Raw genomic sequence first — 17884 nt, 5'->3', positions numbered from 1 at the left:
GTATAAAAAAAAAACAACAACAACCTGGCAACTTGAATACAACTTTAAGAAGCTCACTAGCAGAGGTAAAAATGCATCAGTTAAAGCTTAAAACATTTGAAATTTAATTTAACAAATATATATCACGAAGGAAGAAATAGTAATGTTAAAGAATCTGATACTTTGGTTCTTGGGTATTTTTCCCACAGCAGAAACATGACTCTAATCCCAGTCCAGTTCATTCTGCTGCTGCAGTTTTTCCTGAGTGCTCTATGTGCAGTGAAGCTAAAGGTTTGTGTGTTCCCATGCGTGTGTGTGTGTGTGTGTGGTCAGGACAGTGTTTTATGTTATTGATGATTCAGGGCCAATAATGTACCACACAGCTGCAGCTCTGTGAGTCTGGGAGAAAGAGATAACAGGTTTATCAACAATTCCACAAGCCCATCTAGTTAAATGATACAGATCTGCCCCTCAGTGCTCTTTCCTCTCTTTCCTTCATCTCTCCCTTTCTTTTCCTTCACATGTGAACCTAACATCCCTCCTCAATTAAAAACTGGCCTGAAAAGTTCTTCCAGGTTTGGGTTTCTTTTCTTTTTCTTGCAGTTTCTTTGTCAGCAAAGAATAGTTTGTCTAAGAACAGTGATAGACGAGTAGCCGCAGCGTAAAGTTAATTTTAGCTTCGACTTCTGCTGCCGTCTCCCTCTCTCATCTTACATCTCCGTGGCTGCTCACTCTCTCCTTGTTCTTCCTCCTCTGTCTAATCATCCTCCCTCCATAGCGCCTTCATCCCTCCCTTCTTATCAATATGTAATCACGTTTTTCTTCTAGTTTCCCCTGGTTTTTGGGTTGAAAGTTCCCCTGCGAGTCGTACTCAGGGGAGCAGCCTCTGCCTACAGTATGTGTATATATAGCTTCCAGTGGCTGCTCTAAAAGGGCCATAAATAGAGAACATGGGTAATGCTGAATAATTAAACACATTCTCTCTCCTCTCCGTCTTCCACTCTCTCATTTAACTCTCTCCCCCTCCCTCTCTTTCTCCCTCCTACTGTTGACACTTTCTTTTCTCATCATCTGCCATCCATCGCTCCCTCATTGGTATTTCCTCCCTTTATTTTGCCACATCTCTTTCCTCAAATCTCATCTTTCTAGCCCTCGCTCCCTCCCCAGGCCCACTATTTTTTTTTTCTTTTCCCCCATCTCCCTCTTCTCTCTTTCATTCCGAAGCCTGTGAATATTTGATGAGGATTATGGGAATTGCAGTTCTCTGAAGCAACTGCACTCACACCACCGTGGCAGAGGCGGGATCGAGAAGCAGCCATTGGCCAGAACGTTCAGCGACCGACTGACATGACGACTTATTGAGTGACAGACTCATTGATTGACTAATTGATTAATCGCAGCTCCTCATCGTCCCCCTGCGAGAGAAGTCATTTTTCTCCTTGATGGACGCAAGGACAAACTGAGAGGACAACTAATCATATCTCAGTCACACGAACACAAACGCAGAATCGATGCACACAATCACATACATGGAAACACAGAGGAACAAAGACACGTTCAGCCCGCCTTCTCTTTGGCAGCAACAAAACGTGTGTGTGTGTTGTTTTCACATTGCACTCTCTCCATGACTCCGCTGTCTCCATGCAGGAGAAGGAAGAGGGAAGCAGGCGACCAATCTTTGTTCCGACGACGGAACACATCCACTCTGCTCCTCCTCAGGCAAAGTGCTTCGTACACTCTTGAAATATTCACCAGTCCCTCTGACTCACACACACACACACACACACACACACACACATGCACGCATGGTAGAGTGAAGGTGACGGTTGGGGACCTGGGCCGTATGGGCTTTTATGTCTTCACCCACTGTGACAGCGACTCGGTACAAAGTGCACCTGTGTGGTTTCCATTTACCGCACCGGTGTGTGTCTGTGTGTGAACCTGCGAATGTGAACAAAGGGTTTGAAGCAGCATGTGTGTGGTGACATGGCTTTATGTTCGTCTACGTGTTTGTTTCATGCAGGCAGGAGAGAGTAAGGATGTTGGTGTTTGTGTGCGTGTTTGAACAAGTCGCCTTGTTATGAGTCACTGTTGTCTATATCCTTATTCAGACACAGCGTAACGACAACCTTGGCCCCAACCTGCACCATGACCAATTCATACCTGACCTCAACCTAACACAAACAAAACAAAACAAAAATGAGTATAAACACACACACACACACACACACACACACACTGACAAACAGTGTCCAGTTTCGATCTGCGTCTCTTCTGATAATCTTGTTACCATGTTGTTGTCTAGATATGTAAACAAATGAATTGTATTACTATTTATCTCATCGGCCAATCACATTCTCCGTTTAGTTTCGAGTCTACATCTCTTCATCATTTTTAACTTGCAGTGTTTTCCACCCCGACCCACCTCTCCTCCTCCTCCTCCTGCTCTTCATCCTTCTCCTCCTCCTTCTGCTCTCTGAAGAAAAAAATACAACTTCAAAGTTGTGTTTTTTTTCTCTCTTCCTTATCTGCTGGAAGTCACGCTGCAAAGGACTTTGGGAGATTTTTCTCTCCACATGCTCACCACAGCTGCCCTTCCCCTGCATGTGTACACACACACACACACACACACACACACACACACACACACACACACACACACACACACACACACACACACACACACACACACACACACACACACACCTCAGAGAAGCAGCATGATGTGTGAAAGTCTGGCATAAGAGATGCTGAAGGTGGATGGATGATGGAGAGACTTCATTTATTCTTCTCCCTTTGATGCTCTAACCTCTTCCAGCTCATCTGTTTGAAAGTATAGAATATACTGAAATGGTAAATTGATGAATCACTGTTCAGCTTTTACTTTTTGTATTGAATATTTTATTCCCTCCCTTGCACTTTATTTCAGTTTAACTAGTTTTTTTTTTACCACAAAGGACTTAAAACATGTACATTTTAATTGTTAAGTCAATAATTTACTCAGTAGGAGTAACATAAAGGTTAATCAATTAATGGTTTCCTGGTTGATAAATGTTTCCAGCACCACTAAGAACCAGAGCCTCTTCACCGCCCGACAACCTTTTCACTGCTCCATGGTGCAGCCGGTGATAAAATACTTTATTAAAAATATCTTGGCTGGTCACATCGTCTTAATGTCTGTTTTATCTGCTCGTTTACTGAAGTTGTTAAAAAAGCAATTAGTGGACACGGCTTCTGATTAGATTCATCACTGGTTACAGGTCTGTCAATTCTTTTTTGATTAATCAATTATGAGCTACGATAAACTAGAACTGCTAAAGCAGAACGTTTAATGAAAAATGACCATTGTAAGTTTGTCCGAAGTGGTTTTTTGAGACTGTTTGTTTTTGTCCAGTCAGCAGCAAAGTAGAAACAAAGGAAAAGACATAAACTCACCTTTAAGACAGTTTGACCTTTAAGAACCAGCCCTGTTGATGTTTTAAGAACGTTTCTTCAGCCAGTTTCTGACACGAACTCCTGAAATTGTCAGGTCAACAGGGTTCGGACTTTCTCCAGATTTTCACTTTCACGTATGAAGAAGCAGGAGATTCTCCGGTGAAACGTGTTCACATCAAGGACATCACCTGTTTTTGTCTAAAAATGTTTCTTAAAGAAATGGTGGTGATAAATAAAAACCCATATGCTGTAGTTAAGGTGGAACACAGTAGAAATTCCTCTTTAATGCTGTAATTTGTGTGAGACTGAGACCATTACTTATCCTCAGCCTCTCATGGAAAATGTACGGGCTGGTCATGCCCACTGTATCGGTAATGTACAGTTAGCCTGATAAAGCGCTGACACTGGTAAATGAAGAAGGAACGTGGGACTGTATGGTCACATTAGTGCTAATGGGGGTGCTGTCAGGAGGTCTCAGCTGGGAGTGTCTGCGGGCTGCAGGGCTCAGTGATGGTTTGTGTTTAGCCGTGTGCACACAGCAAGTGGATATGTGTTAGTGTGTTGCCATGTACGGCACAGGTCCCTGGTGTTGGGTCATGGCTGCAGTCAGTTTGTCGCTGTGTCGTCACCTCATAGAGTTTTTGTTGTTCGGTTACACACACACACACACACACACACACACACACACACACACACACACACACACACACACACTCCTCCATCTCTGGAGTCCTTATGAATGAACTTTGAACCGTGTCTGAGGTGGAGGCTGCTTGTTACCGTGGGAACAGCAGATGTGCTCGTTCTGCCCACATGTGACAACGCACACATGCGCAGACGCACGCTCACATCTGGCAGTGTGTTCATTAGCCTACATTCTCTCTCTCTCTCACTCTCTCTCTCTCTCTCTCATCCCCAAGGCCACACGCCCCACTTACCCACAATTCACTCCTGCCACAGCACCCGGGGTCAGTTACCCACGCCTGATGTCAACAACAATCTCTCTCAGTCTCTCTCTCTCTCTCTCTCTCTCTCTCTCTCTTTGTCTCTCTCATCCTCTCTCGCTCTGCCTGTATATTTTCCACTGTGATCCACCACTCTTTAATTGACAGTGTGTATTGTTAAGAGCTATTTAACCCTGGCTTTTTTCCCACTGTGTGAACGACTGCTCATCAATAGTTAAATCAATAACTTATACCGGCCCTGACTCTCTCTATTACTCTTTATTCCCTCCGCCCTCGCCTTTTTCTGATGGACTTAGTTTTTCCACAGCCTTTAGCTGCTCATTTGTGTTTTCTATCCTCGCACTCCATCTTCTTCTTTTCTGTCCTTCTCCGTGCCCTCGCTCCGCTGTGTCTCTCTCTCTCTCTCTCTCTCTCCCCCCGTCTCTCTCACACCGGGTCTGTACAGTAAATCAGCTCAGCTGTTCGTTTGACCTCCAGAGCTGCTGGAGCGTGATACCGATGTGCTGAACCTGCCGCTTCTGCCTCCTCGCCCCTTAACACTCCTCCTCCTGTGTTGTTGTGTTCTCTCGCTCGTGCACGCTCTCTGACTCTCTCCAGTTGTGTGTCTGCTTGTTGGATCGACCACAGCGCCGAGGCCAGGCCTATAAATTTCACTGACTGACTGATGAGGTCACACCATTGGTCAGCCGAATGCCGGGTGATGAGTCATGACGTGACACCATTGGTCGGCTGGCTGAGTGTCGGAGTAAACTCATTGGCTGTTGCTCTTTCAAAACAGCTCGGTGAACAGTTTCTATCATGCGTTTCTGGCTTGGTGCTTTTTCTCACAACATTTACTGACACTTTGAATGATTTATTTTGAGACTTTTGAATTAGATTTTTTATTTTGCGATCGAGAGCTGCACCTCACTCTCTGCTCTGAGGGAGACAGAAGTCTATACAGGCGAAGTCATTGGCTTTGTTGGCCAGGTATTTATACATAAGGAATATATATAAGGAATTTCACTGTGATCTCACATTGCTCCGAGGGTACTTATAAAGAAATAAACATAGGGATGAAGACGATGAAAAAAATAAGTTGAAGAAATAAAATTTGTTAATTTGTCATGGTTATAAAAAAGATTTTTTGCAGTGCAGACAAACATAATGATTTAAAAAAAACATGTCAATTAGAGCAGCTTTTTTTTGTGAAACTGCATTAAAATACTGTTGAGCTACAGAGAAGGAGAGAAACCGATAACATCACGAATCAGTTGTTTACAGCGTTTCCACAACACCCTAGATCCTCATCAACGGCCAGACGCAGTATTCGTCTTGTGTGCCTCATTGTTTTGTCTGTGAAGGTGAAGACGCTCAGATTTTAGAATTTGATTTTGGAACAGATTAAAGTGGGTGAGTGGGTGGGTGAACAGCCAACTGTGTGAATTAATCATGAAGTGCATTAGTTTAGTCAACCTTTAAATGATTTAGAGCTTGAATGAGGGAATATGTTCACGATGTTAGAGGAGATCCTGCAGCTGTTTAAGATGCATTTCAACAACATAAAGCAAAAAAGCAACATCAGTGTACAAGTTTGTATGAGTGGGTGGTGGGTTAGAATTTCAGTCAATATGAGTCAGCCCCAGATACCCAGCAATAATAACACTGGGACACACACACACACACACACGTTCATCTGTAAGAGCTGATTGACTGTATTTTCATCAAATCAACTGATGCATGCCAGTTTTTCTGTCTCAGACTTTATACACACATGCACACACACAATTGCACACATGCTTTTTACATGAATAGCTTTAAATCACATTTCTATATAGTTACATGAGAATGGACGTGCGCTGCTTTGAGTTCTGCAATGTTTTGGCCCTGTGGTGTGAAACACCTTCAAACCACAGTGTTTCCTGTTTTGTTTTTTCAGACCTGAGCTTCTCGGACTTGCACCCGTTTTATGTGCCTGAATTGGTGATTATTTAGCACTGCGCCAAATCCCTTCCCTGACCCCAGCTCGGTCTGATTCTTGGGCACTTGTGTCTACAGCGAGCCTGTTAATTAGCTTGTTGTACTGTGAGCAGGCAGGTTAATGAGCAGCTATATTTCAGACTGCTGATAGATTATTGTTTCAATAGGCTTAAGCCGATAAAACCAGTTCATTCAGAGTCGAATCAACACACGCCGTCGCAAAATTCAGCATCTCTTTCCTGCAAACACCCCTCGCCCATCAATAACAGCCCTCTGGTCTATGCTACAGATCATTGCACTCATCCTTCTTCTCCTCGCCTCTTTTTTCTTTCCTTCTTTCATCACTCCCTCCCTTTCTTTACAGCCTCCTTCTCCCACAAACTCTCCGCTTGTATATGTCTCCCTCATCTTCACTGGCTCTCGTTATAACTTCTCTCCTTTTAAATCTCTTCCTGTCTCAATCTGTCTCTCTCTTTCTTCTCTCATGTGAGAGAGCAGCCTCGGGGTGCTTCTATATTTCCTGGGCAGTGCACAAGTAGATTGGAATGGAGGCCTTTGTCACTTTTATTTACTGCCTCGCTGATTCCACAACAGGGTGTGCGTGTGCACTTGGCTGTGTGTGTTGGCGTGTGTGAGAACAGAATGATTGCAGGTGTTTGAACAGCAATGAAGTGTGTCTGGGAGCATTGCCCTCTTATTTCTTTGGGGTCCTATGAGCAGAACTGTGTTCGTAACATTCGTTAGACCAAAGTAGCTTTAATTCTGCATCCACCTCTGCTGCTGAGGATGCTGGGATTGGAAGCCCATGGACTAGAACCAGTGTGTGTTGATACGCGGGCACAGACTGAAACCCTAGCTCTCTAAAATCCTTCAACCCTAATACAGTTTGGTGTGTGTGTGTGTGGTGTGTGGTGTGTGGTGTGTGGTGTGTGTGGTGTGTGTGTGAGACAGCAGTGGGCAATCTCCCCCCAGGGCCTCCCTGTCAGAGAGAGAACCTAAATGTATAGAGTCAAAGCCCAGGGGCTCGTCCCGTAGCCCACTTCTCCCCCGTGATACGGTTACCATGCCGACAGGCCCTATGCGAGGGAAGGATGCTTAGATGACATCCAGTCACTTCTTGCCTGATGTCTGTCTGTGTGTGTGTGTGTGTGTGTGTGTGTGTGTGTGTGTGTGTTTGTGTGGATTATCATGACGGCAAAGATTAGGATTATAGTGTGACCCATTTACGTTTTACAAAGGATCAGCAACACAATCTGGCAATTTATTCCCAGTGTAGTGAGTGTGTATGTGCAAAGCATTCATGTGCTTTAGCTCCTGACCTCCTGTTTTCTTTGCAAGCACCGGACATCTGGAGGGATGCAGATTCGAACCAGGTTGCACCACACTGCCAAGTCCTGACTGATGAAAAATGCGTGGAGAATACATTTGAACTTCTATGGTCTCTGTTTGGGGGAAATGAAAATAACTGCAAATCAATTATACCTTAATGTAAAAGCATGGTGGTTACTGAGTAACTTGTCAGAAAATTAAATTTGAACGACAAAAACCAATGCCAATCAGATTCTGCCTGTTATTGATTTACAACAATTTATAAAAAAAAATATGAAAAAAGGCAGAAGAAGAAAAATTCTTCTTTTGATACCCAACTCTCAAATATGTCTTGACTGTACCAACATGTTGAACAGGGTTTTCCCACAGGAAACAGTTACGCAGGTGTGGTGAACCACAGACAATTGTTTTCTGTGAAATGTATGTCATAGTTACACTCATCACATAAACAGCAGTTATTCTGTTAACTAGTTGTTTGTTTTATTTTTCGGTTAAGTTCGCATGTCACCGAACAAATGCAGCCACTGCATGCGAGGAACCTTTAGTGTGTGTGGAACTTCATTTAAAACTCAGTTTGTCTACGAGTGCAGAGCAAACCCAGCTCCCCGTGGTGTTAGAGCAGCCTCTTGCTAACAATGCAGAACGGGCCAAAAGAATAACAAATAGAATGTGTCTCGGGGCAAGATATTACAAGATATAACTAAAACTAACCGAGCCCGACCTGAGCCTGACAGGTTTACAAAGTAGAAAGCCCCAGCCAACGTGATCGACCGGTTTGTGCATTCACAATCTTATAACAAACGCCATAGGTGTTTTTATAGCAGTGGATAAGTGGCCATACTTGTGAGAACACAGGTTTTCAAGACATTCAGTAGGTTGTAGTTAGTTACAGCAGTTTTATAGACTTATAAACAAGTAAACTAGTGTTTGATTTTTGTGCCCAGATACATCTTTAATTTTACTTAAGGAAATGTGGCCCACCTAATTAAAACTGTAAAACACCTGTAATTCTCTAGAAACTGCCCCTGCAACTATAATTGAACAATCCACCATAATGAACTTTAATGTAAGTTCCTGCAAGGTGATTTTTAATCTTTGTGAAATGCATAAAACCAATGGCTCCCTGGAAAGTATGAAATTAATCTTAATCATAGCAGGCTTTTGAAAATGGTCCCCAGTAATGAGATTTGTAGTTAATGGGCTAAAACTCTGATTAATTTTTTTCTTAACATTCACCATAATTTAAACACCTAAATCTTAGTAAGGGTTATTTTTTAAATCAGAAAGCTTGTTTCCTCTCAGTCATTTTAAAGTGACATGTTGTTGATGCTCATCCACTCCTTCATTTCTCAATCACTTCTTCTTCATCTTCCTCCACATAACAACAGTCTCATATTCCCTCTTTCTTTATGTGTGTGTGTCTCTGTGTGAGTGTGTATATGTACATTTAAGTGCACACTGTACTCTGGCCATCTAAGACTGTTGCTAGGCTACAACAGGAAGTGTCCTGCATAGTAAATGTGTCCGCGGAGGGGGGTCTGTGTAATTGACTTGGCAAGGGCATAGACGTGCATGCAAAGAAACAAAATACACGAATACACACACGCTGGAGAAGCACTTCATTCTCACACACGCGCACAGACACACACACGTACACACACACATCCCAGGGTATCATGACATCCATCAGCAGGTTGTATTAAGGCAGTGGTTTAAGGCAGATTGGTCTCGTCTAACTGAGGCTGCAAGAGAGTGGGGAAAATATGCCTCCCCTGTAGCCTGTAGTGTGTGTGTGTGTGTGTGTTTGTGTGTTTGTGTGTTTGCGTTCCTGCAATGATTCTCTTTTACGACCTTTCTGCCGTTATATGGAGCCGAACACCAGAGAACCTCCTCTTCTTCATCTCAAGACACTCGCACCAAGTGCTCTGCGTGCCTTCCACCGCCTGAGTTTTACTCTGACTTGGCAAGTGCAATTAATCATAATTAGGTGTAGATGATTTCACCCACAGGCATGTCAGCATGACGCCTCCCTCAAGCTGCACATGATGAGAGATGAGACAGAACTATTACAGGTACAATATAAACTTTTATAGACAAAATGATGAGCAGTGAAAATACACAGGAAAATACTCAAAAACACACGTCACATTTCAGAACATGATTTATTTTTCATTTCAAGAACAAGGTTTTTCCTGGCCTTAAATTAGGCAGGGACACGGACCCAGGGACCCGGGTGAGCTCCACTGCCCGGGCCAGAGGGCTCACAGCCCGGCCACTGCACCATCAAGCCCAGGCAGCTGCCGAGAGAGCAATGCACAGCTCCACAAAGTTCACTTACTGTGATCATTTAGGTTCTTTTCATCCACAGGTTTTACCGGCTCTGTCAGTAATTTACTGCTCCTCTCTTTGTCTCTATCATTCGCGCTGTGCTCTGCCAACAGGCGAGAGAGGAACAGAGAATGAAGGATACGGAGGTAGAGCAGATTCGTTTTTATTTACACTGAAACAAGGAGTTGATTGAAATTTTTACATGCAACTTTGACAATTAAAAAAAAACAAAAAACAAGATGTGGATAATGAACACAATCAGCAGTCGTAGCCTGAACTTCCAGTGGAGAAGCGCTTCTGTAACAGACATCTTTCAGTTTTAAACACGATAATATACAACACCTGTGTCCTCTATAATGACAAATACAGATGTCATGCAACATGTATGTAGCTTGTCAATCACCTTGGTTTATTAATGCATACTCTTATATTGTGTGTTAAAAGAACTGCAGGGAGGACTCAGAGTAACGGTGCGGCCACCTGGAGGCTGATTGGAGATGAGCTTGGTATCAGTTTGCCAATCGAGCGTAGCAAACATAGTCAATTTGGTCTGGTATCGCTCATACACACCTGGTCTGGTGGTGTGTGTGTGTGAGTGACAGATGTGTCATATCACATTTGGTCAAATTACCTCCGAGGGATTAAAGAGGGGGGGAAATATAGCGGGATTGGACACGTGTGAGATCATTTCATTTAAAGCGTCACTGCGATGATTGAAGGTAATGCATAGCATGCTCAGTAGAATTGATGGAAGCGTTTGTGTGCAGCAGCAAACAGTATGTGCGTTTGTTTTGCTTTGTGGAGTCACTGCGTCAGTGCATTGCGGTTTGCAGAAGATGTATTAGCAGAGGCAAAGTGAAAGGGCCGCAGGAAGTCCACGCTTTGTGTCATATTTGTTTGTCAAGCTCGCAGCCGATCGCTGTTTCGCCGACATTAGCGTTCAGCTCAGTCATGTTCACGTTGGACCTGCTTTTCACAGGCCACTGGTCTGAGCTGTGAGGCATGAGAGAGGAGGAGGAGACGGGGAGTGCGAGGGACAGGGGAGACGAGGACGTACGCGAGACATTTAGAGGGAGGAAGGGATAGAATAATGAAAGGCATAAAGAGGAGATTGTGAGAAGTTAAGAGGGTTAGATGGTGAGCGAGAGAGAGAATCAGAGGGATAAGAGAGCCAGAGAGCCAGAGGGAACGAGGGAGAAACTGCAGATCTAGGTCAGAGAGGCAAAGCAGGCGACGGACGAGTGGAGGAAGGGATGAGCGGGCCTGTAGGGCTCAAAGATGCTCGTCCTGAATGGGATGGATAAGGGAAAGAGAGTGAGGGCCTTCCCTACCAGGGAGAGAGAGAGTGGAAAAGAATGAAATCCTCTTTTTGTCATTATTTATCACACAGCTAACGATTGTTTCCATTTTTAATTAAGGGACTAGTTCAAGATGAGACACCAACATTTAGGTGTTAAGAAAGGAGCAAGAGCCTGCAGCTGGTTAGCTTAGCTTAAAAACAGCTGGAAAAGATAGAAACAAGGGCGACAGAATAATTTAGGGGCTGCATCCTTTGGGAGCCGCATTTTAAGACCAATTACGTCACAGTGGCGCTACTAATATTGTTTTGATATTATTTTTAAAATGCTGTTCTTCTTTGGAAACAATATTTGATTTGACATTTCTGAAACCAAGGCCCACCTCTTTCCTCTGCCTTATGAATTTGAAAATAAATGAAGAGGAAGAGGACAAAGAAGGAGCGAGAGATGAAGATGAACAGACGGCGCCAGTTCTTTTCTGCTGCTCCTTTCACACTGGGTCATTTGTGATGTAAGGGAGGTTTGTCAGGTGGCTCTGAGTAATGAATCTTTACACGGCTCTGATAATATCCATATCCAATATCTATTCGACACATTCTCTCTCGCTCGCTCTCTCAGTCACTCTTGAACTCGCTCAATCATTATCTCTCTCCGTATTTCTGTGTGCAGATGTGTGGGTGTTTGTAAGGCTTCTTCTGTGTGAGTGAGCAGTGGTTGAAAAGAATGGGGAATATCTTTTTTTGTATGTGCATGTGTCTGCAAGTGTGTGTGTGTGTGTGTGTGTGTGTGTGTGTGTGTGTGTGTGTGTCTGAGTTTCTGGTTCACAAGTGGCTGTAATCCCTTTGTTGGTCGCCAACAAAGCCAGTCCTTGTGCTTGTGGAATTGGGGCAGTCTGATCCTAATGAGAAATCCCTGTTCAATCTTTCCAGCTCTTATACTCTCACAGAATATGGACTGTGTGTGTGTGTGTGATCACGGTGTTCAACCATGCTTAGTTTGCATTATGCAGAGCTGGATTTTGACAAAGTATATCATCAATATAAAACTCTAACTTTCTCTTTAGCAATAAATCGGCAAGTTTAAACATTTTTTTCTTAATTCCAGATGACCAATGGAGAAATGTGTTCCTCCTTAAACAGAGAGCGTATTTTCTATCAGATTAAAACGATCCATGATTATCTAGATAATCTAGCGTTTTATGTTTTACAAGACATAAGGGCAGAAAATGACTTAACTTCAGCAAAGCACCATATTTCTTTTTCAATTTCAATTTATAACTTAGTCTTTGCTTTGAAATCCGAGCCCCTGTCCAAACACCAGGGCGGCTAATGGTCAATGACATCACATTTCAACCTCAGCGGACAGTGTAAAGGAGCAAGAATTTGAGTTTCCTACACTATTTCACAGTTGATAACTTTATACAACGAATAACCTCCAACCGCTCACAAGCTATTCATCCAGTAAAGTGAGTGTTGGCGAGCGTTTGGTGCACTTGATCTGTTAAAATGACATAAAAAAAGAATGTGAAGCGGTGGGAATGACAAATGACTGGCAGCAGGGCACAGAGACTGTCTGCTTACTGTAAAAATCACTCCTTCAAATGAATTGCAAAGCAACGACTGCACCAAGTTTTAGCCGTGGACGGAACATGGCTGTGTTGTTCCTCGCTTCTGTTGTGGCTGTGCTGCTCATTATCAGAATGGCCCTTTGATTAAAGCCCTCAGGAGGCGCTTTAGAGCCAGACCCTTAATGCCATCTGGTTTATAACAGATCCACCAGGAGAACAGTGTGGCCCTTGTTTAGCGTGTGTGTGTGTGTATGTATTTGTTTGTTTGTGCCACTGCTGCTGAGCTGTTGTTCTCAGACTGTAACATGCTAATCAGTTGAGTCCAGACAGGTGGAAGTAATGGCCGTCAGTGGTTTTAGCGTCTCCAGTCCTGTTAGCTTCATTAGCGCTCCACAGCCGCAGATGCTCTGTTGCAAACAAACTACTCGGGCCTTCCTTTTTCGCCCTCAGCTTCCAGTCTCCTGGTTCCTCGCCTCTTCGCTCCCCCAGGCATCCTCCTGGCCTCAATATTACACAACCAATGCACGTCTGTGGATTGGGATCTGTGTTTGATTGTTCGTTTGTCTTGAAGTACAAACCAACATTTTCAGATTGACGCTGGTTCGACATTAGGATGTCACATCGTGAGTTCTGTCACCTCTTCCACTTGATTTTGTCAGAGACAACAACAAAGTCTTCTTGTTCTCAGGTGCTGATTAGCATTGCCTGATTGGGGTTCGTACAGTGTTCACACAGAATCTATATTTCCCTCTGATGCTTTCTGTTATATATTTTAAAATGGGGCTCAATATTTGACTGAAAGAGGAAGAGTCGCACTAACTCTTTTTATTGTCTCCCTGTCTGTCCTTTTCCTTCCTCCTCCGACCAGGGACGCCATGTTAAGACTGGGCAGCTGGCGGCCATCAAGGTCATGGATGTCACCGGGGTAAGAAACACAGATATGTGCACTCTGGCACTAATTCACACGCACGCACGTTCCCAAGCAAAGTAAATAATCTCAAGTGATTATGCCAGCGTTGACCATGTCATCTAATTATAAGTGATGAGTCACTGCTGGTGTGTGTGTGTGTGTGTGTGTGTGTGTGTGTGTGTGTGTGTGTGACGTGGCAGAGAGGAAATGAGGACAGGCCTATTGCCATGGTAATATTACTTGGAGTTATTAGAACAGCAGTGTGGTCTCAGGCGTGTCGGTTTAGCAGGAGGGAATCTCAGCTATATTTAGACATCCCTTCACCCTACGTGTCCCACTCAGCGCTCAGCTACCAGCAAGACAATGAAGGTCCGCAGGAATGAAGCAAACAAAGGAACCAATGAGCGAGTGAGGGCGCAAATTAATGAACGAATAAGGAAATGAGCATACTGCGGGCAGGAAGGTGTAAGGAGATGAATGAGGAAGAGAAGAGAGGCAGTGAAGAATGAATGAACTGTGTGTAAATGACTCTGTGTAAATAAATCTGCTTAAATCCAATAAAATGTAATGACTGTGTTAATTAATGACGGAATATTAAATAAAGGCCAAACACATGATTGCAAAGTGAATGAGCTGCTACTGTACAAAAATCAGCTTGTTTTTGTTTCCTTCATCAATCAGCTCTAGATTGATCAATCAACGCATAATTTCCTGACTTTGCAGATAATGAATAAGAAATTAATTTCGGTAATCAACTGCCACCGTAACAACTTGTTTCAAGCTGCTGCTTCGTGCTTAACCCTCTAAAATCAAAGCAACTGAGCAGTACTGCGGTTACTGTGGATAATTCATGGTCGAGCTGTGTGCATGGCAGAAAAAAAAACATTTAGCAGAATTTAAAATGATTCAAAATGCAAATTCGTCAACAGATGGAACTCTGTTTGCTCCGTCACCATCCTACTAATGTGTGTGGGAGGGGAGGTCACACAAAGAGGTTGTGCTTGAATACCTGTTGATTTGTCTCGTTCCTTGTTTGTGTGTGTGTGTGTGTGTGTCAGGATGAGGAAGAGGAGATTAAAGCGGAAATCAACATGCTGAAGAAATACAGTCACCATCGGAACATTGCCACCTACTATGGAGCGTTCATCAAGAAGAACCCTCCTGGCATCGATGACCAGCTTTGGGTAGGACTTTACTTTAGTGTGTTTGTGCAAGTTTTTTTGTGAAAGTGTGAATTGTACAGTATTAATAATTATCAATATAAATTTCATCAGGAGCAATATAACAAAAGTTCAGTGTATATATGGATTTAATGCTTATGCACATTGTGTAAGCAGAGGGATTATGTGTAACACAGAATTGATCGACCTCAGATTTGAAAAGTTTGTCATTTTCTGCACTCAAGGAGAAAATTCTGTCTTTTAACTTAAAAGAAATTAAAAATGACTCGTGATAATTATCAAAATCGACCAATTGGTACTTTTAATGTAATTTTTGCCCATTTTGCTGACAAAGAGAAGATTGTAGGCTGTTAGAAAAAATTGAGCAAAAGAGAAAAGAAAGTTTCTATTTTATTTTTCTCCACCGTTGTCTTTAACATCTTCTATTGTATTTGTAGCGATGCATGTGGTGACTACGTTTGTTTGTAAAGGGAGTATATATATATATATATATATATATACTTAGTGTGTGAGACATAAGGGATATGAATGAGTACGTGGCTGACTGGTTACTGCAATAAATCATGTGTTAACGTGATCTGAGGGAGCTCTCTCTTCTCTGATCCTGTAGCATTCATCACGCAGCAATGAGAGGACACACACACACACACGCACACAAACACACACACACACACACACACACACACACACACACACACGCATACACAGTAGCCAGATCTACTGCCTGCTCAATTCCCACTGACTCAACAGCCGCCTGTTTTCTCTGTGTGTTTTTTAGAGAAGAGTTTTATGTTGGTTTGTTTTTACATTTGTCTCATTGTGTGTCTGAAGTACTTGTGCGTGGCCTGGATGAGAGGGGTTCCACTATTACTCACTGACTTCCTCTCTCACTTTAATCCTGATCGATGATGAAGGGAGCTGGAAGCAGGGCCAGAAGTGACCAGCTGTAATTTTGGCTGCAAACGGATGTGAGAGAGGAGAGCAGAGGAGGGAAAGAGAGGAGAGGAGAGGAAGAGGGGTGGATAGAAAAGGACACGTTGTGTTTGGGTCAAGAGATGGACGCAATTCATTCATGTGATCTCGTGACCCTGTTGAGTCAGTTCATACCAGAAGTCTCTGTGGAGTGAGTGTTGGAGAGAATGACAGAGAGATTGTCTGAACGTCTAACATGGCTGTGTGTGTTTCAGTAATATGAGTATGGGATTCTGTGTACTTCCTTTATAATGTGCATCATGTTAAAGAAATCACTTTCCATTCTGTACACATGCATTAGTACAAGCCACCAAAAATGAATACATCCAAAACACAGTTTAATTTAGACACAGTCTGATGAATACCAGGCTCAATATGCCTTGAACAGTATCGGTAACTCAGAATCATATAAACAAAATAAGTTTATATCAGCCAATCATTTTTGTCATGAAGATGTTTTCATGACATCAGTTGAGATATTTTCTAGTTAAAAGTCCGATTTAAAAGTGGAAAAAACCGAGCAGCGAATAACCATCCTTGTACGTGTGCAGCTGGTCATGGAGTTCTGTGGAGCCGGATCCGTGACGGACCTGATCAAGAACACTAAGGGGAATTCTCTGAAAGAGGAGTGGACCGCTTACATCTGCAGAGAGATTCTCAGGGTACGTTGTCACAACTCACAGTTTTTAGAAAATGTGTCTTTATCTTAGAAGATGTTGCTCAAAAATAAACAGACACGCTAGAGGGGAAATAATATTGTTAGGTCAGGAAAGTGGGAACATATCAGGAATGATGTGAATTCTTCTAATTGAGGCGTTCTCCAAATCTCACAGCAAAAACTATATAGACTCATGATAGTATATTACTACTACTGCTACTGCACAAAGACTTTATTTCTCTAAAGATAATTGCAGTAATAATAATGGTAATGACTTCATGGTGTGTCTTTGTGACTGTCTGCAGGGTCTGACTCATCTCCACCAGCACAAGGTCATCCACAGAGACATCAAGGGGCAGAATGTCCTGCTGACGGAGAACGCAGAGGTCAAACTGGGTCAGTCCGTCATCCAACCCCCTCTTGATAAAAAACGGCTTTAGGATTGGGAGAGGAGTGGTATAAAGTTTCAAATGGCTCGGAGGTGTGCGTGTGTGTGAGACTCCTCTTTTTTCCTTTTTATGCTGAACACCAGCCGACTCATCTCTCTGTAGCTCTGCCACTGCTCATGGTGCAGACTGCTGAAGAAGGAACTCTCTCTCTCTCTCTCTCTCTCTCTCTCTCTCTCTCTCTCTCCTCTTCTCTTCCTCTGTGTCTCTCTGTCTCTTTCTGTTTTGCTCTCCCCTTAAGGCCCAGTGGGGAGGGGATTATAAAGTGCGTGCGTGTGTGTGTTTTTAAATCGGCAAGCTATTGCAGGTTGGGTAATGCTTTCCTGTTTAGTCCCCATTATTGAATCCACCAAAGCCCACAGGTATAATTGTGCATCAGTGCACACAAAAAAAACACACACTGAAGACAACACGCATCAAAGAGCACCGCACAACGTAACCCGAAATTGTGTGTGTGTGTGTGTGTGTGTGCGTGTGCGTGTGCGTGTGTGTGTTTGCCGTGCAGTGGACTTTGGTGTTTCGGCCCAGCTGGACAGGACAGTAGGTCGGAGAAACACATTTATTGGGACCCCATATTGGATGGCGCCGGAGGTCATCGCTTGTGACGAGAACCCTGAAGCCACGTATGACTTCAAGGTGCATTAATGACCACATTCCCTCTGATAGATGTCTGTCTGTCTCTCGAGGTCGTCTTTTAATCATCTCGAGTATTCATGCCCTGTGTCTGTTTCACTGCAGAGTGATTTATGGTCCCTGGGAATCACGGCAATCGAGATGGCTGAGGGAGCACCACGTACGTACCCACTCAATTACCCCACACCCTTGCTACACATCATTTCTCAGTGCAACTTCAGTAG

At 43.4% G+C, this 17884-nt stretch overlaps 1 protein-coding gene across 22 annotated transcripts in view; it reads left to right on the top strand.

Annotated features, from left to right (window-relative positions):
- The window catches only part of tnika (TRAF2 and NCK interacting kinase a), a 56479-nt gene that overhangs the window by 12684 nt on the left and 25911 nt on the right, over positions 1-17884 (top strand). For all 22 annotated transcript variants that reach the window (XM_069535938.1, XM_069535937.1, XM_069535932.1 and 19 more), the window contains exons 3-8: positions 13729-13785; positions 14829-14954; positions 16475-16585; positions 16887-16977; positions 17533-17663; positions 17766-17820. In XM_069535938.1, the coding sequence (XP_069392039.1) occupies positions 13729-13785; positions 14829-14954; positions 16475-16585; positions 16887-16977; positions 17533-17663; positions 17766-17820 (571 nt within the window). The remainder of the gene's footprint in view (positions 1-13728; positions 13786-14828; positions 14955-16474; positions 16586-16886; positions 16978-17532; positions 17664-17765; positions 17821-17884) is intronic.

This window comes from Paralichthys olivaceus, chromosome 12 (genome assembly GCF_024713975.1).
Source record: "Paralichthys olivaceus isolate ysfri-2021 chromosome 12, ASM2471397v2, whole genome shotgun sequence".
In the NCBI taxonomy this organism is placed as follows: Eukaryota; Metazoa; Chordata; class Actinopteri; order Pleuronectiformes; family Paralichthyidae; genus Paralichthys; species Paralichthys olivaceus.
This window is presented reverse-complemented; position numbering and strand designations above follow the sequence as displayed.